General features: G+C 36.1%; 1 protein-coding gene across 5 annotated transcripts in view; it reads right to left on the minus strand.

Moving 5' to 3' along the window:
- The window catches only part of LOC136031132 (NADH dehydrogenase [ubiquinone] 1 beta subcomplex subunit 10-like), a 120540-nt gene extending 97728 nt beyond the window's left edge, over positions 1–22812 (minus strand). For 4 of the 5 annotated variants that reach the window (XR_010618441.1, XR_010618438.1, XR_010618439.1 and 1 more), the window contains exons 1-2: positions 22683–22812; positions 13721–13886 (exon numbers count right to left, since the gene is read on the minus strand). Coding sequence is in view for 1 of the 5 variants with exons in the window: in XM_065710455.1 (XP_065566527.1) it covers positions 13721–13758 (38 nt within the window). In the remaining 4 variants the exon portion in view is untranslated. The remainder of the gene's footprint in view (positions 1–13720; positions 13887–22682) is intronic. The other variant, XR_010618440.1, reaches the window with a different exon arrangement.
- Between the last annotated feature and the right edge of the window lie 351 nt (positions 22813–23163).

Here is a 23163-nt window from a genome sequence, read left to right on the forward strand (position 1 = left end):
ATGACCGATAAGGTTGTTGTATCATTTGCCCCAGAAGAAAGGACAGAAAATCCATCCATACTTGCAGTTCGTGCCAGAAAAATGTGTGCAAAGAACACGCCAAATACCTGTGTCCCAAGGGCAAATAATGGAAGGGTTTTTGCGGTTTAGCGTTTCAAACTGATGAATCAGAATGTGTTGTGAATGAAATTGCAATAAATTTAAAACAACACTTTTCACGCATTTTAGATAACTGGGGCCCCACAGACGGATACCACCCTACAGTTGGTGTGCAACTTTTACACATAAAAGTTACACACTTAACTTAAGAAAATTTTCATAAAGAAACTTAAGGAAATTTTTCTGTTATTTTTTCATGGATATAATTGACTCGGTAGTAATAAAAGTTGCACACTTAACTTAAGAAAATTTTCATAAAGAAACTTAAGGAAATTTTTCTGTTATTTTTTCATGGATATAATTGACTCGGTAGTAATATTCCTTAATGTTTGTTCTTCGACGTAAATCCTACAAAAGAGTGCAAAAACTTGAAGTCCGTTTTTACTTTTTAGACTGTTAGTAGCGCTCAGAAAGTGTTTTGGAAAAAGTGACGAAAAAAAGCAGTGACAAATTAACAGCCTGAGAGTAAAATAGGACGAAGAGAAATAACAAGCTTAAGAGAATTAACTATAAACCGAAGTTTCATGAAACATAAAAGTAATAGATTATTTTTACTGGCTTCGCCAAAAAAAAAAACGAAGTGAAGATGCGGCGCGGTGTCAGATTTAACAGTCTGTACCGGCAGTGTAGGCGTAGAACTTTGTTTCATCGCTCTTGTGCCTAGAAACGCAACCGATTTCGAGACACTTTTTCCTCTTTTTGATTATTGGCTTTGATAGTTTTCAGCTAAAACCAGGATGTTGATAAGCGAAAGAAAACTACTTCACAGTAAAAACAATAACACAACAACGGCAAAAATCCAAAAAATAGAAAGATTTACTTAATTCCTGTAAAAAAAGAAATTCTAGGCAATAATTTACAGGCTAAAATTATGAATTTATTTGACATTAAGCTATGAAAAAAAAGTACATATGTGGGTCAAAATTTTCCTGGGAGGTTTATTCCCCTTCAAGGTAATTACATCAAGACACATAAATTAAATGCTTCTAATGTGGGTTTCTTACATCAGGATTTTTCTTCTCCTGTGTTCTTGTCTGCTTTGACAAAGGATTCACGAACAGAAGAGAATCCATTTTATAAGACTGTACAAGAGCAGGGATTGACAGATGAATATTGTCTAGTCCCTTTGAAATCCAGTGCCCAAATAATCCAGTGGATATGTCAACAGAGAACAATAAAAGAGGATCAGACGTCCATAAGGTGATTGAAGATTCGAAGATGACTCTTAATCTTTGGTTAAGTTTACTTTGCGGTTACTCTTCCTAATCTTCTCCTTTTTTTCTAACATCAATCACTGAATGGTTGAAAGTTAAAACATGTCTTTCAAGTGACTTTTTAGTTTGGTGGGTAAAATAGTTCAGATTTATTCACAAACGCCAAATAAAAATTAGACAACAAATACAAGGCACTGATCCCCATAGTTGCTCTATAGTCTATAAATTAGGGTAGTGCTCTTTGTCTCGAGATGCTCAAATATCATAGACAACGAGATAGCGGTGCCTAAGTAAAGAACGATACCATGTTTGTTTTTATAACATGTTTTTTTTTAATATGGACACAATGTTTTGTTTTTTTTTCTTTTTTTTTACCAAGGGACTTCATATCGAAGGAGCTGTCGTAATAACTTCGGAAGGATCGCATTCGATTAGAAATTGAAAGTTCTGGTGCTCTTTCTAAAAGTCAAGAGTGATTGGAGAGTAACCAGCCCCCTCCCTTACCTTACCTTACATCCTCCTATAGCTCCAGAGGCACCCAGGGCGTCCAAGAAGAGTCTCCAGTCGTCTCTGAAACTTGAGGCTGCGATGAAATATTCCCACTCCGGCTATATTGAGGCGTGAAGGTGCCACATGTAGTTGCTATAGGTACGACAGAGTGTATTTTTGGGTCTTCCTCAGCGGCGGGTGCCTTCAGGTTACCAGAAAAATGTAGATTTGGGTATCCTGGAATCATCCATGCGCAGCACGTGTCTGAGGTAGCTCCATCTAAGCCGTCGTATAGTCTCAGTGAGGGACGGTTGACCTGTGATATTTCTAATGTGCTCGTTCGCTACGTTCTGAGTCCAGTGGATGCCGAGAAGTTTACGTACATGTTTTCAAAAGACTGAATTATCCTCTCTTGTTTTTAGTTGAGATGCCATGTTTTAGACGCATAGAGGAGGACGGGCAGGACGATGCTGTTGAACAGGTGGAGCTTAAGCAGGAGAGAGAAAGTACTCGACCTCCAAACTTTTTTGAACCTGCTGAAGGTGCTGCTAGCCTGTCCAATTCGGGCGATGACTTCTTTGGCTCTGGATCCCGTGTTCTCGATGGTGCTGCCAAGATATTTGAAATGGACCACTTGTTCCAAGTCCTTGTCATTACATTTGATGCTCATAGGTTAACCACCAGTTGCCATGCCTTTGGTTTTACTGGCGCTGATATTGAGTCCAAAACCTTCTGCTTTTTGTTGAACGCTCGTGAGCAGCGCTTGAAGCCGTGATTTGCAGGTTTCGAGCATGGTAATATCGTCAGCAAAATCTAGATCGCTCAGCGGGTTATCATTTAGGCGTAGCCCAGTTGAGTCGACGCTCCTCAATACGAAGTCGATGACGACTTCGAACAGTAGTGGAGATAGCACGCCCCCTTGTTTCACCCCGGAGAGGATGGGAAATTTACGTGAATTTCCCTCTGCAGTCTTCACACAACTTGTTGTATCATCATACCTCGCCATGATGAGATTTGCTACGATGTCAGGGATACCATAGTGGCGAAGGAGCTTCCAGAGAGACTGGCGGTCCAATGGTCCCTCCCACGCCCATCAATTGCCTAAAGACACCCAAGCAAAATGTTTAGATAGCTATTCTATTTAGCATAGTTGAAAGGTTCAATAACTATGGGTTTGTGGATGTCAACCCCCCCCCTACAGCCCTCAGAGCAAGGGCTATAAGTTGTTGAATTTGCCATTCTTTTCTATAGTATTTGTTATTGAGAAAGGCGGGCATGTTTGGCCTTTAGTAGCCGAAGAGAGAAAGGGAATTCAGGTGAACCTTTCAGAGAATGTAAAGGGGAGGGTTTAACTAAATCAAAACACGATATGTGCATACTGGTTGCCATAATCGCATAGCTTAGGAGTGACTGAGTGTATTAATTTGGAATTTTTAGAAAATGATGAGGGATGATCAGCCACTACTACCACTACAACTCCTGCTTCTGTAGCGATTGACCAACGCTGGGGATTTTAAAATGAAAACTTGAGGAAATGTTGAGGAGAAGTTGAACTAAATAAAAAACACTACGTTCATACAGATTGTCAAAAGGGCTTATCAGCATAATCTTTGGAACAGCTTAGCGTATCAAGCCGAAATTACCAAGGTAACATGAGGGGGTCGTTCAATTGACTTAAAGGAAACATCTACAAACTACTACCGCTATAATTACTGGTGCTACTACTGATGCTACTGCTAGTAATACAACACTATTACTGCAACTATTGCTAGTAAAACAGCACTACTACTGCTACTATTGCTCCAACTACCACTACTACTATGATACTAGTACTGTGAAGAAAAAGGGTATGAAGGCGAGAATCTGAGAGAATATTGAGGGAAATTTTGACATAAATCAAACCCCATTTTGTGCATGGAGATTGATAAAAGGGCCTATTCCGGGAATGGATTAGGGTATTAAGTTGGAGCCTTCTCAGGGAATGATTAAAGGGGAAGATTAATTGACCAAAAGGCTATAAGCGCACTATAGGCTACTACTGCTCATACTAATCCTACTTCTAATGCTACTACTACTGCTACTACTATAACTACTACCACTGTTGCAACTACTACTGACGCTAAGGCTATTAAAACGAAAATTTTAGGAAAAGTTAAAGGAGAGGTTGAACTAAATTAAAACACTATGAACACATAGGCTATCAGTGGCGTCGTTTCGGGGGAGGGGAGAAAGGGGGGAGGATAGTTGTCCTTCCCTATAATTTGAAGAAAAACTATAATTTGTATGATGAATGTATGCATAATTTGTATGATTATGTAAGATGTAAAAGCACGAAAACTAAAATTTATAATCATATCAAACTTAAAGTTAATAGATACTGATACAGCTGAATCAATAAATTTTAAAACGAATTTTGAACGGTTGAAGAATGTTTTAATTAATTAAGAATTATTTAAATTATAATATTGATCAGCTATTCATATTGTTTAATTATTTAGATTTGGGTGGTGTGAGTGTTGGATCCTCGATGTATATTTTTTTTTTTATTACGTTTTTTAATTTTTTTTGTAAGTAGTTGGTGCGGAGGCCGGTTGTACTCGGGTGAGGATTGGTGAGTAGACTCTAAATATATTTTAAGTGTGAATGTATTTAATAGTTATTTATATTTTGTTTTGTTGTTGTTTTTTTTCCAAATAACAGGCCATTGAGCCCTTTGGAATATTTTTTGTTTATAAATGGATGGATATTGATAATAAAAGGAACTTGAACTTGAAATGAAAACTAAATTGAAAAAAACGAACAAAATTATTGCATACAGGAAATTGGCTACTGTCTATTTACTCATTCCTTAACTATAATTAAATAAGAAAACAAGTTTTTTTTAACTGCAAGTAAGGAGCGACATTAAAACTTAAAACGAACAGAAATTATTCCGTATATGAAAGTAGTTGTCCCCTCCTCAATTTCTCGCTCTTTACGCTAAAGTTTTTATTGTTTTAAAAGTAGAACTGCTACAAAGAGTCAAACTTTAGCGCAAAGAGCGAGACGTTAAAGAGGGGACAACCCCTTATATACGGAATAATTTCTGTTCGTTTTAAGTTTAAATGTCGCTCCCTGCTTGCAGTTAAAAAAAAAACTTTTTTAAAATTTAGTTTCTGAACGTTTTTGAATTAATGCATGTTCGATTTTGGCTCTGCGAACATGAGTAATTAAAACAAAATTTGCATATTAATTTTTTTGGCTAAATGGCTTTCTCTTGGTTTTGATCGGACGATTTTGAGAAAAAAGGGTGGGGAAAGAGGCCTAGTTGCCCTCCAATATTTTCGTTACTTAAATCGGCTACCAGAACTTTTAATTTTTACGAGCGTTGTTATTAGTCAAAAATATATGTAACTTACGAATTAACTTACGTAACGAACTTCTATATTAGTATATCTTAATTACGTATATGACAAGGTTTGCCCCCTCTTTAATACCTCGCACTTTACACTAGAGCTTAAATTTTGTACCAATTCTTTAAGAATGACCCCTGAATCACAAAGGCCGTAGAATAAATAGTTCAAACTACTAAAAACACTTTTGCGTAAAGAGCGAGGTATTTAGGAAGAGATGAACCCTCACATGCGTAATAATTTATGTTAGTTTTAAGTTTTAATGCTGCTCCTTACTTTCAGTTGAAAAACTTTTTCATATTTATTTTTTAATTGTTTTTCTAAACAGTACTAGAAAATCTTGCGCCCCCTTCATGGAATTTCTCTTCCCCCATGACAAATTCCTCCAAGGAAAGATCCTCCTACGTAGCCAACTCCCCTCACCCTCCCCCCAAAAAAATCCCCTGAAAACGTCTGTACACTTCCCAATAACCACTACTGTATGAAAACACTGGTCAAAGTTTGTAACTTGCAGCCTCTCCCCCGGGGACTTTAGGGGAGTAAGTCATCCCCAAAGACAAAGTTATTATGTTTTTCGACTATGCTGAACAAAATGGTTATCTCAAAATTTTGATTCGTTGACTTTGGGAAAAATGAGCGTGGGAGGGGGCCTAGGTGCCCTCCAATTTTCTAGTCATTTGAAAAGGGCACTCGATATTTTAATTTGCGTTAGAATGAGCCCTCTTGTGATGTTCTAGGACCACTGGGTCGATACGATCACCCCTGGGAAAAAAACAAAACAAACAAACAAATAAACACGCACCCGTGATCTGTCTTCTGTACAGTAGGGTTCTCTTATACACTGAATACGATGGTGTGATTTCTGTTAATATTCTATGACTTTTAGGAGGTGTTTCCCCCTCTTTTCAAAATAAGACAAATTTTCTCAGGCTCGTAACTTTTGATGGGTAAGACTATATACTCAAAATCAGCATAAGAATCCGATTCTTTTGATGTATCTCTTCGTATCAAAATTCTGTTTTTTAGAGTTTCGTTTACTATTGAACCAAGTCACTCCTTACTGCAGTTCGTTACCACGAATTGTTTGACAAAAGTCCTAAAGCCTATTGCGTCGTTTACTTTTTATTTAAAAAAATCTATTATAAAGTTTTTTTCTATGTTATAGCATTAAAGATTAAAAAAAACACATAGTGGAATAAAATCTTGAATTGCCGAAATTTTCAGGAACTAATACCACTATACATTAGGTATTCAGTTTATTTCATCAGTTCTTTTCAATCCTGAATGGTTAATTTGATTTATTTTTTTACTTGTTGTCTATATTTATAAAAACCAAAACACACTGTTTAATGTGTGCATAGTTTTCGATACAACACAAATAGCGCAACAGGCTTTTGAGCTTTTACTTCAGGGGAGGGGGCAGCAGCCAAACTCTTGTTTGTAGTAATTTTTGTTCGTTTTAATCTTTGGTCGATTATTCAATTTAAATTTTGCTTGTTTTAAGATTTATTTATTTATTTACTTTTTTATCTGTTATCTTTGCGTTTAATGTGACCAATCTTTTTATTTTCTGTCCGCTCTTTGTTATATCTTTGAAATCCAGGAGGGACAATTTTTGAAATCAGGGGACTGGGGGAAATCCAGGAGGCAAATACACCCCCCCCCTGATTGGAACCACTAGAACTAGTTTCAATAGCAACAAAAGCGTAATACCATTCAATAATCAGGATTTTAGGTTCTTAGATCTCTGTAGGTCTGAATTCCTTCGGCACTGCCCTATGGGATAGCCTACACGAAGTATCAAATAATTGCTTAATTTAGCTTATAACACAGAATTGATGTAGGTTTTAGCTGAAAACTATCAAAGTAAATAATCAAAAAGAGGAAAAAATGTCTCGAAATCTGTTGTGTTTCTAGGTACAAGAGCGATGAAACAAAGATCTACGCCTACACTGCCGGTATAGACTGTCAAATCTGATTACCGCATCGCATATTTAATTCGTTTTGTTTTGTCGAAGCGAGTAAAAATAATCTATTACTTCTATATTTCATGAAACTTTGGTTTATAGTTAATTCTCTTAAGCTTGTTATTTCTCACTTGTCACTTTTTCCAGAATACATTTTGGGCGCTACTAACAGTCTAAAAAGTAAAAATGGACTTCAAGTTTTTGCACTCTTTTGTAGGATTTACGTTGAAGAACAATCATTAAGGAATATTACTACCGAGTCAATTATATCCACGAAAAAAAAATAACAGAAAAATTTCCTTACGTTTCTTACCTTTAGCAAAGGAATTAGTTTAACTCTTAACTGGAAAGATGAAACAAAGTTACACACCAGCTGTAGGGTTGGATCCGTCTGTGGGGCCCCAGTTATCAAAAATGCGAGAAAAGTGTTGTTTTAAATTTATTGCAATTTCATTCACAACACATTCTGATGCATCAGTTTGAAACGCTAAACCACAAAAACCCTTCCATTAATTACCCTTGGGACACAGGTATTTGGCATGTTCTTTGCACACATTTTTTTGGCACGAACTGCAAGTATGGATGGATTTTCTGTTCTTTCTACTGGGGCAAATGATACAACGAGCTTTTCGGTCATTGAAACCTTATTGACACATTGGGATCATTCTCAGCTGAAAATTACGTAAGGTTGTCAATAAAATCATGCAGTACTCGTGGGATCGTTTGAAGGGTTGCTCTGGTCCTAAAATACGGGTCGATGAATGACCGTCTCAGCTTTATTTGCATTTTTCTTCAGGTCAAGTCATTTTTCTGGGGTGTTAAGTATCTGAGAGTGACGTTGTTATTAACTCCAGCTCTGTCCATGATCGTAAGCCACACCGCCGTGGACCATCTTCACGTGCTTCTTGTACTTTTGGTCTAGAGAGTCCACTCCACTTTCCGTTGCGATACACGTCAAGGTGATCTCTGGTGTACGACTCTTGTGTTCAACCGCTGATGAAAGTTGGATTAACAAAGCAGAAGTGATTGCTTTTTTTCCTTTGGATGAGTTGGGATCCCTTGTATGACATGAACCAGCTGCCTATGGACACGAACCAGCTGCCGGCTGTAATGTTGCAGTTCGAGGCGTTCAAATATTTGACAATGATCATGACATTTCACAGAGAACCCTTCCTTCCAGTTAAGGGTTAATTTGTATATTTTCAAATAAAACAATAATTGAGTGGAGACTAGAAAACAAATCAGATGTTCTTTGGGAGCAAATCAAGAGTCAATGATCAAGAACGAAGGGCCAAGCTTTCAGGAGGGGTAAAAGGTGAAGGGTGGAGACAAAAAAAAGCTATCAAAAAGTCATGAAAAGGGTCTTAAGTAAGCTTTTTTCCTCGTGGGCCTGGAGGGAAAGCAGTTTCCCATGGGACTATTCAAAACTATACAAAGTTTTATGTTTAGATTTAATATTAAAAATTGATGAGTGCTCCTCCCCCAACCGACAAAAATTACAATATTATTAAATTAAAAAAGACTCATCTCAGCTGCAACATTACCAAACAAAGGATTTATAAAATTCTGAGAGAAAATTGACAATTGACGCCATTGTTTTCGTATATACTCTAAACAAGGTCTTTCGTCCAGCGGTGACACACTAGGTGGCATAGTGACTACAGATGAATCAGTGCTAATGCTCAGGGCAGATTTACTGACAGAGACCTTGGGGTGACTTTCAACAGTCATATCCACACAGCCTTCATTTTCAGAACAGTTTTTATCTGATTTGCCACTAGTCGTTTTGTAAGGTTTTAGATGACCGTTGAACCATCTTTTACAAGAGTCGAAAAAACATTCAGGAATACTTCCTAGGAAGAATATTCCAAATTGGAGCGCAAAGTCGAATGAAGCTATTCTTCAAATCTTCTTATTCTAACCTTAAGACAATTGGACTGAATTGTCTGTCTTTGTGTTTGTCTTGCCGGATGGACAAACGGGGGGGGGATAATGCGAGGAAGCTCTGAAGAATTAGGGTAATTTAAGTACTCGTAGAGAGCCGCCATTGACGCTGCATTAATCCACTTGCTAAAAGACTGGAGAGAGTCAATGACAACAACCGAACTTGCCGTATTAGTCATATTCTTGATCTTTTGAAGCGTTTCCAACAGAATTTATGGAGTATCAGCATACAGCGAGCACCCGTACGCCACTTGGCAATGGGTTTGATGCAAAACCTTGTAAAGTGGGATAATTGAATTGAGCAGTACAATATTTATGCAGTGATGAGTGATCCCCAGCTTTCTTGCACAGACAGCCTCATCTGATTAAGGTGAAATCTCCAAGAGAGACCTATAAACAAGTGGATTCCTAGGAGACAAAGCTCGTCGACTTTGTTGTAGCTTCGTCCATCAGGATGAAGTTGGGGTGTATGCGTGGTACTTTCGATTGGGAGATATTTATCTCCTTTATTTCTTATGCATCGAAACTGAGAGGCAGAGAGGCTTGGATTTGGCCTTTATGTTTTGGGATGATTATGTTTATCACGATGTCGTCTGCAAAGTCATGCAGAGATATTACAAGGCTTTCTCCCATGCAATTTATGTTCTGAACAAAAAGCTTACGTTGCAATGTATTTCCCTTGGGACCACTTGCCATTATTGTATGTTCGGTGGAAGTGCACTCGTCAAGAACAACCCGGCAGTAAACGATCAGATAGAAAGGTTTCAATTACTTTTAATAAATGTCATCTGAAACCATATACGGGAGTCTTTTTGGTAGGACATGCTTCCATACTTCGTCAAAAGCCTTAGCAATGTCAAATTAAAACAACCTGATGCTAGAAGTTCGATCCACTCCTGGTGTTGTGTCAATAAGCAGTCAAGCCTTCAACGCTTCCGGTAAAACTCTAATTAGCGGTTTCCAGAAAAGTCATTTTCTCTAGGTTGAATTTAAATTCATTTAGCTCCAGGTTGATAGTGGAACAAAGTGCATGATTATAAACGCTTTCGTTTACTTCATAATGCGGAAGAAGAGGATAATAGACCTGTATGAGCCTACGCTCATTGTAACGCCGTCTGACTTAGGTATATCAATGCAATGGGCAGATTTGTAAATATGGTGAAAGTTTATAGATATTAAAAAAAAAAGCCAGAAAAGTGATGATAAAGGTCGGACTAATTTATTATTCTAAGATATTAAGACAAAATTAGGTATGCTACCAGGACCCGTGAACTTGGTCACATCAAGACGCTGCAGAATGGAAAGAATCTTAGGAGTGGAATAGTTCGTACGATCAAGGTCAGTATTGGCTGGATCAGGGAAGCTGGTAACTTCTTTACCGTCGTCGCCTGGATTTGAGAATTCGGCAAACGCCTTAGTAAGAACCTGTCATTAATTTTTTGGATGGAATTAAAGTTCCCTCAGACGATGGTAAAACCTCTTTGGCAATTTTTTAGCATCTCTTAGCAAAAGAATTTTGATGGTTAGCATCAAATTCATTTCTGTACTGAGCCTACGATTTTCAAATCGTGCAAACTGTATCTTTACGGGCTTTTATGAAATCAATTTTTATTTTTTGTTTTTTTGAAAGTAGCTGTCGCTTGTGTGCCGTTTTTTTTCTCGGATGGCCTTTTTACAGAGGACAGTGAAAAAGGCTTATCGTTGCTGGATGCACTTTGATGGGATATATCTTGCAATACAGTTAACTATGATCTTCTAATACTTTTCTTGAGCATTCTTGGGCTCTTCAAAGAGGAAAGGGAAGCAAATGCGTTTCTAAAGGCATCTCAACCTTCTCTTTTGCGTCCATTATTTCTTATCTATGCTTTATTAGGGGAGGAATAAGAAGATTTCCAAGCACAATGACGGCAACATGGTTACTTGTTAAGTTATGAGCGCCAATATTCAAGGAGACCAGGTAATCATAACAGATTAAGACAAACCGTGGTCCATGGAAAATGAGATTTCCATGAAGAATGATTGCAGACTTGAACCAACCTCAATAATAGAATTTTCAGGGTTGCTAGTAATCTTGCAAATTGAAGGGTTTTTATATAAACCCAATGATCAAAGACTGAATTAAAATGGTTACCCTAGCCTAGCGAGCCTCTTCACCTGCCAGGTGTGAAGAATTCAAATATGGGCATGGTAGATGGCTCTGTGTATAGAGAGCAACTTTTTCTAAATAAGTCACACCATCAGTGCATGCTTGACCTCGCCTGAGGAGTGTGTACCATTTCATGGTAACCTCACTCTTCGGCATCTTGTGGCTGAGGTTGGTCTCAGTAATGCATATAATAGATAATTTGACGGAATTTACCAAGTATAAGAACTAGTCAGATCTAGTTCTGAAACCTCGCATGTTTCAGTGAGCTACTGCAAACATGTCCGAATGGATTTCCAAGGGCAAGTCGGGTTTGGAGTAGAGCATTTATCTGCCACCTCACACCATTCAACCTGTGAACTAATATTACTAGAAATAGGGGTAACATGGAAAGGCTTTTGAACACCAATCTTAACGTATCCATATATTTGTTACATCTCCTTTCTTGTAGCAAGGAGTAGCTCAAGCAACGTTCTGTCAAAATACTACTGAATGTATGCAGAAAAAAGGTGAAAAATTACGCCAAAAGATATTTTTTAATTCAAGAGCTGAAGACCTGTCGAACGCAGGAGAGCTACCATTTCTGATACCTATAATTGTATTCATAACTTAAGAAAAAGTGATTTGTAGCATAAATGTTCTTTTATTTATCAGAGGGAAAAGGAATTGCTTAAACATTGCGTTTTGAGTTTGTTCAGCAGCTGTATTGAAAGATGATTTCCGTTTTTTTTTTCTCCACTGCTAGCAGGACACTACCAAACGCAGCAAATTTTTATGAAATCCTGGATAAGCTGATTTGCCTCACCGTCGTTGCCACTAAAATGACAACCAACGAATACCACCCATCAGGGACATCTTTTCCCAAAAACAGTCCTGCGTTAGGGCTAATTGCAACAGTTTATTAAATAGGCGAAATTATTGTGAAATATTAAATACAGATTGGATATCAAAATGAATTTCTTACAAAAAAAAAGAGAAAAAAAATAAATAAGGCCATCCCCTAGAAGTTTTGAAAGTAATCAAAAATATTGTTTATTTATTCTGATAGATAAATAATCCAAGATTGTTTTGCGAGTAAAAGAATGAATTCCAGCTTATTATACTCTAAAGCAAAATAACTGAACAGTTAATCGTGCTTGCAGCGGCAGCTGTAACCTAGTTAACGTCAAACCTCGGCCAGTAGTAACCCAAATTAATTATTTTGAAATCAAATCGAATTATAGTGCTAGAAAATTTTAGTGCTGGGGTCTTCTTGGCCAAAAACCTTCTATATGAACCTTACAGTCTTTTTGCCTGAACCCCAAGGACAATAACTTTTTTGCATGAGGAGCACTTGTGTGTCCTTTTACATTTCGTGTTGTTAGCTAGGTACTGGAACTCATAGAGAGCTGTTTAACAGCTCATTTTAAAGGGAATCACTACATTTAGTGTTTATTTGTAATTAAAAGAATACAACATTTAACCTAAAATATTTTTTTTTTATTTTCTAGAATTGACATATACCTTTCCCTTCAACAACATACAAGAGCATTCTACTATTGGTATTATTTTTCATTAGAGTGATTGGTTTGAAAACTATTTATCTTTCCCTTTAATTCTGGAAATAACCTTACTGGAACTCTCATCAAGTGAAGAGTACAGCAAATACTATTAGATCATGGAAATAATTGCCTCGTCAAAATGTTTCTGAAGCAACTCGAGCGTCAGCATTATTTTAGAATCCACAACCCTAACTGTGAACCACAGATAGACAATAACGCTCATAAACATAATTAGAGGTGATGCCAAACTAGGACTAAATATAATTCTGTGAAGAAGCTTAAAGCCCATGAAATTGTGAAAAGAAGAAAAAATCATTGTATAATTCTTTCGGCTCCGGAATTATAACACCATTTTACTATTTTGTTTTTAAACCAGTTTTACTCCTCATTCAAATTTTTCTTGTACTCACCTATTTCTAAACATTCACAAAAGAGAAAAGAAAGAGACATCCTCCCTTTAATGTTTTCTGGTGATAATTTCTTGTAATCTTTGAACAAAATTTTGAATTTTTTCAAGACAACCGATGTAGCTCTTTGCAATCCATTCTTAAACGATATCATTTTCGTTTACATATCTCTTGAACTAAACCTATTGGGTTTTTTTTAAGGGGGGGGGGGGTTATTTTTGAAATAGCAGCACCATATTTTTTTCCGAACATTAATGGACATCGCAGTTTTTATCCTCTTTATTCACCTCCATCAAGCCCATGCTTTTTATACTTATATCTAACTCTTTACAAGAATTCTTTAACATTCAAAACCAATGTTTCTGATTAAAAAATGATTTAAATAAACATATGTCGGTACTATTATACAAGAAGAGACTTGAAATTAGTATAAAAGAAAAGCTCAAAGACAGACAATACCTTACCTATTTGCCTTTATAAAAATCATCATGACGCCATACATGAAAACAGAGAGAAGAACCAGCAGAAAGAATAGCAATAGAAGAGTTTCTCCAGAATATCCACTATAAGCAATCTCTGAGTAGTGTGCATTAAATTTATAGATACAGTAGATATTTCAATTTTCCATATCTAAAATATTCATTTTTAAATTAACTTTGTTAATTTAAATTTAATTTGTCAGGGAAATACACTGCATGGTGTCAAATTTTCCAACCATAGAGAAAAAATTATAGAAAATCAACAGTTTGAGGTAATTATTAATTCTATTAATCTTAATACTAAAATTTCATTTTTGAAATATATTTGTACTTACAGTTTGTCACTACGAATTGTTTAATCTACAGTTTCATTTGATAAAAAACTTGTTTTTCATTTAAATATGTATCACACAAGGGAAAAAGACTTCATATTTTTGATGGCAAGTGCTAGTAAAGAAAAAATTACATTGTTTCACTCTTACCTAAAAAAAAAAATTTAAAGTAAAATTAACATGAAAGACAGTGAAGCTTTGTACCAAGAAGCATCTTGGTAACTTCAACTGCTCCAATTTCACGAGTTTTACGGACTTCAACTAATAGCATATAGTTCGTTGACTAAGACTCTTTCAAAGAGTGTTCATTTCCACCTACATGGTATCTCCTTCATTGTTTTCCGTTTTGTTGTATAATTGGTGATGTAATACGGTAATTTTGTACTCAAGTGGCCAATAAAATATACATAAATATTTGCTAGATAAGCTAACGACAATTCAGGATAGTAACCATTTATAAATCGCTCGTCATCTCTTTGAAGCTGATCAATATATCCTTTAGCAGGTCTTTTTGCAGTTTGTCCCGTGAGCAAAACAGTGAATGACATTATGTAATTCTGTTTGTTCTTCTATAAGATAAGTATAAAATGTTTTACCCATCAGCCCTCTTTCCTCTTCTGATATATTTTCAATATGTATTGCAGCTGTAAACTTGGTGGTTTTCAACTAGTTTGTGAGGCGTTGGGCATGTAAATCTGTCCGTCGTGAATCTATGGGTAAGTTAATATTTTTCTCACCTTCAATTGCAGCTGTAATTTTGTTGGTTTTTGACTAGTTTGTGACGCCTTGGGCATGTCAATCTGTGTCATTTCACAGGTTAAAGAGGCCATATAAGAAACCCCACCAGCTCCTACTGATTTCCCAGTAATGAGAGCACCTAAAATCTACAAAAGGTAGTGCTTAAGAGGTGTACCTCCTGCTTAACACTCACAACGCAAGAAATGACGTTTAATTCTACCAAATGAAGGATTTATCTTTGTGCAGCTAAGTTCGTTAAATACGGGTACTATTTCTTGTTAAGTCTATGGAAACCAGCACTGGATTCAAGAGACGTTAATTATCCTGATGTAACTTTCTTCACACCTGGCACGTGCCTAATCAAAGTCTGTAAGTAGTGAAACTCTACTACTTACGTAGTAGTGAAAACTTAGAATGAACATCTACATTTGCTTGAACATCAACAACCGAGTATTCTATCCTACTCTTCAGAACGTCGCCAAGTTCTGTTCTATGTTTAATAGGAAAATGGCCTATTTGGGTTAAATAAATTAATTTATGCAAAAAACAAAATCGAAGGGTCGGAAGGAGTGTTCTTTATTATGAAGAAAACAGAAATAATACTTCTGAAGAACGCGGTCTGCCCAATGTTATGTATGATTGACCTTTTCCAAAACCTTGCTGACCCAGATAGATAACCGCTTTATCTATTTTATATCCTTGCATCTTGTGCACTGATCATGTCCAACAGAGAGATAATAAGAGTTGTCTTCTCCCATTAGCTCTATAGCTAAAATAGCTTGTTAACGAAAAAACATAGTAACTAACGAGTAAAGAAGTTAGCTCACGTCGTGGGGTTTTCTTGCAATAGATACTTCAGTTGCTCTGCTTTGATACTTTTTTTTCGTTTAGCTTCCTCTCTTGCCATAAATAAGTTTAGTACCAGGAGACCGAGCTCAGCGCGATCCCTGGTATTCGGCACACGGCCGGCCTGTATATATGTGAATATCGCTGTCACTTGTCTTCCAACCGCAGATTAATGTGAACTTTTTTACTGCTTTTCCCCTAGTTATTATTCTTGCTTTAATTATGTTGTTGCATCATTCACTAACAACGAGGCATATTTCATTACATATAACCAGTGAAATTACACATTAACACAAATATTGTGTTTTTCTTTAGCTTTAAGTCGATAGGGAACAAATTAGCAATTTCAATATAGTTAAGAAATTCTTACACTTAATTAAGAAATTCGGATGTGATTCTAGCTACTACTTGGCTTCCTATCTCAGATGTTGCCGTGCCTCATTTTTATATGTGATTCATTTTGAGCTCGTTGTTGCACATCATCTATCCGTAGATTTCTGAATGTTTCATTTCGTTTATCATTACTTCAGATTTTTTTTTTGGGGGGGGGTCATCCGATTTTTTCCAATAGCCACACATCAGCTTTCCTCTATAATTATTATTAACTAAAATAATAGCTACTATTCCTGAATCAGCTTCAAATAGCAATTCCTCACCTACAAGTCATTTTCAAATGTTATTTTTTAAATTTTAGTTACTATTGACTAGAGTTTATTCTTTACTGTTTCCCCTAAAGGAACAGCCATGATTATTCTACATGAAATCATGCTAAAATATCTCTACATTTAGAGTCAATAATTTTCGTTACATTTGCAAAGAAGATTTTATCAAATCGAATAGTTACTTTTCACCAATGGGTGACACTGCCTCAACTGATGAGTGGCCGACAACTCAGAAGATGGCGTGCGTAGTTTTCCTAACTTCTAACGTCTAAGCTTCAAGCTTTCCAGGGATAAGCAGAGGTTTATATTTTTCGATGATATAGTGGCACTTCGAACTACCATTGAGCCTTTTTAGGGTTCTTTCCCACTAACAATATTAAACTATATCTACCTTCTTTCAAAAAGATTCTATTTCTTTTGCCACTATAATACTTTTTGATGCATCTTCATGATATATAAAAATGACTTGAAGATGTGCAAATGAATTGTTCAAGCATGTAATCCCTACATAAGTTTGAACGAAATTTTCACCTTGAGACTTAGACAAATGCTTGACAACTAGCTTCTCAAAAATTGACAGAAGAAATTTTGCACGAGGGACTTCAAGATGCATTAGCGCTCCGGTTAGTGCAAACGATTAACAAATATCCAAATAAATTATGGCATCATCGAAAGTTTCTTTACATATTATGTGATCTAGTCGCTTAAAATTGAACCATATCGCGGCTGCTGCGTGCACACCTTGTATAATCGATTTTTACCGAAAATCACTTTCTACAGCCGTCCGATGCAGTTTTTCAAGCTGCGTTATCGGGTGACAACGGATAAAATTCCATCTTTAATTCTTTTTTAGCCAAAAAAGAAAAGGACATCTCGTAAGAGATTTGATAATTCTAATCCGTAAACACATAGTTGTGGTGAACTGAGACAGATGTGCGCTTAGTCCTATCTGAACGCTTCACTTTATACGTGCTGTGTTTTCAAGTCAAGTCTTCTCTATGCCAAGGATACGAGTTGTGCCGGCAATTTTTTCATGTACTTTCACCGGCATCATCGTCGTATACAAGAAGAAATTATGATCTTACGATCCGTATGATGGCGAAAAATGTTTAAAGCTTTGCTTTATATCGATAATAGATTTGCAAGTTAAAGCTCATATTGCTGACGATTTTAGTAGTAAAAAAAAACTGGAATTTACTCATCCCTCTGTTTAAGCAGTCTAGCATACTATTTTTTTTCATGGTTAGGCTAGGTGTTAGATGACGTAGGTGTTAGAATTTGTGTGCCAAGTCTTGTCTCCTAATCATAGTGCAGGAATAACTAACAACCAAGCAAAACTCTCCAGGGTACTCAGATACTGAATAAATATTCTGCCTTGTTGCTAAATGTTCACGAGCCCTACTTGGAAGGGCTATTCATCAGATACCCCCTGAAATCTGGGACGTGTGTAACTCCGTATGGGCGGTAAAAAATGTGCAGGTGGTGGATGAAGTTTGGATCACACGCTATGTTGGATCTCAGGACAAAAGAAGAGCTAGTACTTAATCTACGCAAACAAAAACGGTATCAAAATTTCCCATAAATCAGGCTCTTCAAATATATTGCCTTCAAATATTTTCAACAGCAGGATTTAAGAATGAAGTCCATAATTTCAGTGTGCTTAAAGAAACTGAAGCTTAGACTTTTCCCGAGTAATGTCTTCTCTCTTTTAACTTGCTGTATGGAATGTCATACAGGAGAGGAACTGTAGAACAGGAGAAGAATCTTACTGCCTTTGAAAATAACTCTCTTTGTCAGATCCTAAGGATCAGCTGGAGAGATCATGTTAGCAACGACGAGGATTGTGCTCGTAGATACCAACTAGACATCGCCTCCGTTGCAAGGCAACTAAGAGGCTGATACCTTGGACGCATCCTTTGTACAGCAGCTCATAGACATCCCAAAATACACCTCCATTGGAAACCGGAGGGGATTGATCACCGAGGAAGACCAAAGAACATGCTCTGTAGAACGTGCAAGCATGACAGAAGAGCTCACCAGACGAGTCTTATCCTAGAGTGGGAGGCCATCTACGCAGCAGTCCACTTGAAGGAAGATTGGAGGCTATTCGCTGACACCCGTTTTACCTCTGGAGGCACTCGAGGAGCTAAGGTCTAAGGTAATTGCAAACGATTCAAATTAATCTGTGATATAAGTTAGTTCCAATACCTGTGTCAATCAAGATTTCAAACCATTATTTAAGCTATGTAGGGGAATTTTAATCTTCTTTTGCGGAATTATGTATTTAAACTATGTTTAAAGGGTAGATTGACAACTATTACTGTCAGTTGTTGGTCCAAATAGTTCGGGTTTGATTCCATAAGCTCTCGTAATGGACTAGAAAGAAGAAAACAGGTCTATCGATGAGGTTTGTAAATAAAACGCGCTCTTTTTGTCTAAGTACACTTTAGACGGTTGTCTTTTGTTTTCTAGTCATTGAAAACAATCTGATTCTGTGTTGTCAGCATTCAGTGACTTCACAGTGGCTTAGTGATTCTATCCAGCAACGGGCTCACTAGCATGCAGCCCTTTTATTAATCACTCAGCCGTTGCAATGGCCTTTAGACTGTGTGATCTCTTATCTGAAGGCTTTCACTTAGCAGATAATGCCTTACTGTAGTCACATCATTTCACATCATGGTAGAGTAGCACCTGGTAGTTCAATCTATGTACCATATTTTTTGATGAAAAAACTCATCTTATTACAGCGATGCAAATTATAGTCATTTCATGGTCTACTGGTTTAAGACCAGTGAAGGTTACATTACCCAGGTGTTGGAGCACTAGGATTCTATTCTTTTACAATATCCACTTTGATAATACTATGCTACCCCTCTACAGATACTAAGACCCTCTGACAGCTTCGTTTGGAAAAGAGCTCAGACCCTTGAATTTAATATGCCACACTTACCAACGAGAGGGTCTCAGTGCTTATAGATTATTTGTTGTTTAAAATGGTGTTCTATTACACTTTTGTTTTGATCAAAGAAGAAAGAAAAACAGTAAAGCGAGAACTTAAAAACGTCAGAACACTCTAACTAAATATCAGGTTGAGTCATTGCAGAATACTTCAGCAGAGTGACAGAATGGGTTCCAAACTCTAACGTAACTAAGCCAGCCAGAAATGAGTAGGTGTCAGGGAAGAAGCAAGCAGGACTGAAAATACAACATATGAGTCTTATGTCTTTGTCTTGCTTGTACTCGTTCTTCCAGATGTCAGATTATACACTGCTTCACTTACAAAAGTCTGTGTTAATCTTTGACTTCCATAGCAAACAGATGGAGCTTTTAATGCATTAGAGTAACTAATTGCTGAATGAATTGACAGACAGTTTTATTTACTGATGTAAACTCAAAGAATAAACAGGGAACAGGGATTCAGAAATAGACAGCTCAATGATGAACAGTTCAACATCATTAAAAAAAAAAGAACAAAGGCAGATCAAAGCAAAGAGAATTCGATTAAAAAAAATTTTTTTCGAATCTGAGTTAGGTCAGATTCAAATTCTGACCTAAAAGCTGGATCTCAATACAAATGTAGTAATACAAATCCGTTGTAATAAAGATGGTCTGAGTTTACGTACAGTTATTGGAAGTAAATAACCATTGCTGAAAGTGAGAGGCAGAGTTTGTTTGGTAGCTTTTTGACAAAAAAGTTCTGGGAACAAAAGAAAGAATATAGCTATCACTTATCAAACAGTTCGTGGTAACCAACTGTAGTAAGAAGTGACCCGGCTCAATAGTAACCGAAATTCTGAAAAATTGAATTTTGATACCAATAGTTACATCAAAAGAATCGCATTTTAATACTGATTTTAAATATATAAGTTTCATCAAGATCAATTATACCCAGCAAAAGTTAAGAGCCTGAGAAAATTTTTCCTCATTTCAGAAAATAGGGAAAAACATCCCCTAAAAGTTATGCAATCTTAACTAAAATCACACAATCAGATTCAACGTATCAGAGAACCTTATTGTAGAAGCTTCAAGCTCCTATCTGCAAAAATGTGGAATTTTGCATTTTTTGCCAGAAGACAGATCACGGATGCGTGTTTATTTGTTTTTTTGTTTGTTTTTTTGTTTTTTTTGGGTTTTTTCCCAGGGGTGTTCTTATCGACTGAGTGGTCCTAGAACGTCACAAGAGGGCTCATTTTAACGGAAATTAAAAGTTCTAGTGCCCTTTTTAAGTGACCAAAAAAATTGGAGGGCACCTAGACCCCCTCCAACGCTCATTTTTCCCAAAAGTCACCGGATCAAAATTCTGAGATGGCCATTTTATTCACCATAGTCGAAAAACCTAATAACTATGTCTTTAGGCACAACTTACTCCCCCGCAGTCCCTGTGGGAGGGGCTGCAAGTTACAAACTTTGACCTGTGTTTATATATAGTAATGGTTACTGGGAAGTGTACAGACGTTTTCAGGGGGATTTTTTTGTTTAGGGGGAGATATGAGGGCGGGGTTACGTAGGAGGATATTTCCATGGAGAAACTTGTCATGGGGGAAGAGAATTTCAATGAAGGGGCGCAGGGTTTTCTAGCATTATTTGAAAAAACAATAAAAAAATATATAAAAGTTTTTGAGCAGCATTAAAACTTAAAACGAACAAAAATTATTACACATATGAAGGGTTTATCTCTTCGTTATACCTCACTCTTTACGCTAAAGTATTTTTAGTAATTTCAACTATTTATTCTACGACCTTTGTGATTCAGAGGTCATTCATAAGGAATTGGGACAAAATTTAAGCTTTAGGGTAAAGAGCGAGGTATCGAAGAGGGTTGAACCCCCTCATACACGCAATAACAACATACAAAATAGAAGTTCGTTACATAAATTAAATCGTAAGTTACGTATATTTTTTACCAATGAAAACTTTTGTAAAAAATGTAAAGTTGTAGTTGCTTTTTTAAGTAATCAAAAAATTGGAGGGCAACTAGGCCTTCTCCCTCGCTCCTTTTTCTCAAAATCTTCCGATGAATTGCAATTAATTGATATGTAAATTTCGTTTTAATTATTTATGTGCGGAGAGCCAAGATCAAAACATGCATTAATTCAAAAACATCCAGAAATTAAATAAAAAAATAAGTTTTTTAAATGAAAGTAAGGAGCAACATTAAAACTTAAAACGAACAGAAATTACTAAGTATATGAAAGGGGCTTTTTCATCCTCAACGGCCCGCTCTTTACGCTAAAGTTTCTTACTGTTTTGAAAATAGAGTTAAGAGAAAGAGTCAAACTTTAGCATAAGAGCGGGCCGTTGAGGAGGAAAAGCCCCTTTCATATACGGAGTAATTTCTGTTCGTTTTAAGTTTTAATGTTGCTCCTTACTTTCATTTAAAAAAAAACTTTTTTTATTTCACTTACGAGGATTGTGAGGATTTCAAGAAGGCTGATCTTGGCCCTTCTAGGAGATTAAATATAAAAAAACAAGTTTAAAACTGATAAAAACTAGATAAAAACTGTGTAAAGTTTGAGGGACGCCAAACTTTTGAACCAATTCGAAAAGTCCAACGCAGATATTGAAAACCCCTAATTAAAAAAAATATACATTTAAATCACGCATTTGCTATATAATCGTTACACAAAGGGTGTCGGTATAGAGATTCTTATTTTTAACCACTTTTAACCCCATACAACTTATCGCTGGTATTCGCAAACAAAACCTGTCTATTTAAGTCATTGAAATCTGAAATAATTCGAAAACCAATATGTTTGAAAACTAAAAATTGGCTGTAGTGCTCTAACTTTCTCAAAAAAAAATAAAATAAAATAATAATAAGAATTCTATAATATGAAAAAGAAAAAAAAAATAAGAATTCTTTAATATAAAGAAAAAATATGAGATGCAGTAACTATACCTCTGCTTATTTCCTCTGTTTTATAGCTTATTATTGGCCCAATACCTAAGCAAACTTGGCAAAAGCATAAAGCAATGTAAGCAAAAATTGTAAAAATAATCAAAGTTAATCCTTTTTAACTTTAATTATATTTCACGTGCATAATCTTAAGCAAATAAATTAACCATAGTTCCTGCATACTCTTAAAAAAATAAAAAATAAAATAAATTTAACGATTCTCGCGATAAACAGTAAAATCGAATATTCCTAATTATTTCAGAATCCAAAAAGATCTATAAATATGAATAAAATAGCCACTTTTAGAACAAGGTGAAATTTCATGACGTAAATAAATAAAACCTTCGACAACCCCCCCCCCCACGAGATAATTCAACTTACCTTAAAGAACTAAATTCTACTTTTAAAAAAAATGGCGAGATAATAAAGGGTAAATTAAAAAAAATTAAATTAGAATAAGGATTAAAACTTACGCTAAATCATATCTAAGATTTCAGACATGCATCTGATAATTAAACGCAAACATCCAGAATATATATATGAATAATCAAGGATTAAATTAGTCACCCCTAAGATGTCAAACATGCATCTGATAATTAAACGCGCACATCCAAAATATTTATATGAACAATCAAGGATTAAATTCTAGTTTTCTTATATAAGTCATTGCCAACGACAACACGAAAAAACCCGGAAGACCAGTCGCATCCATACTTGTCTGTAACATGGCATCCGCGTAATTAACAAAAAAAACTTGAATAATGTTCAGATCTTACCTAAATAATAAGCGCTTCAAAAATAAAGATTTATCGAAGATGCCGTATTTATAGTGCACAACTTCAACAGACTAGGTAATTGCGTTTGGAAAGTATTTCTACCTAATGGAAAAATACGTTTTTTTTCTTTATTCGATCAAATTGAAAATAACACACTTACCTATTTCCTTACTAACCT

This window comes from Artemia franciscana, chromosome 1 (assembly GCF_032884065.1).
Source record: "Artemia franciscana chromosome 1, ASM3288406v1, whole genome shotgun sequence".
Classification (NCBI taxonomy): domain Eukaryota; kingdom Metazoa; phylum Arthropoda; class Branchiopoda; order Anostraca; family Artemiidae; genus Artemia; species Artemia franciscana.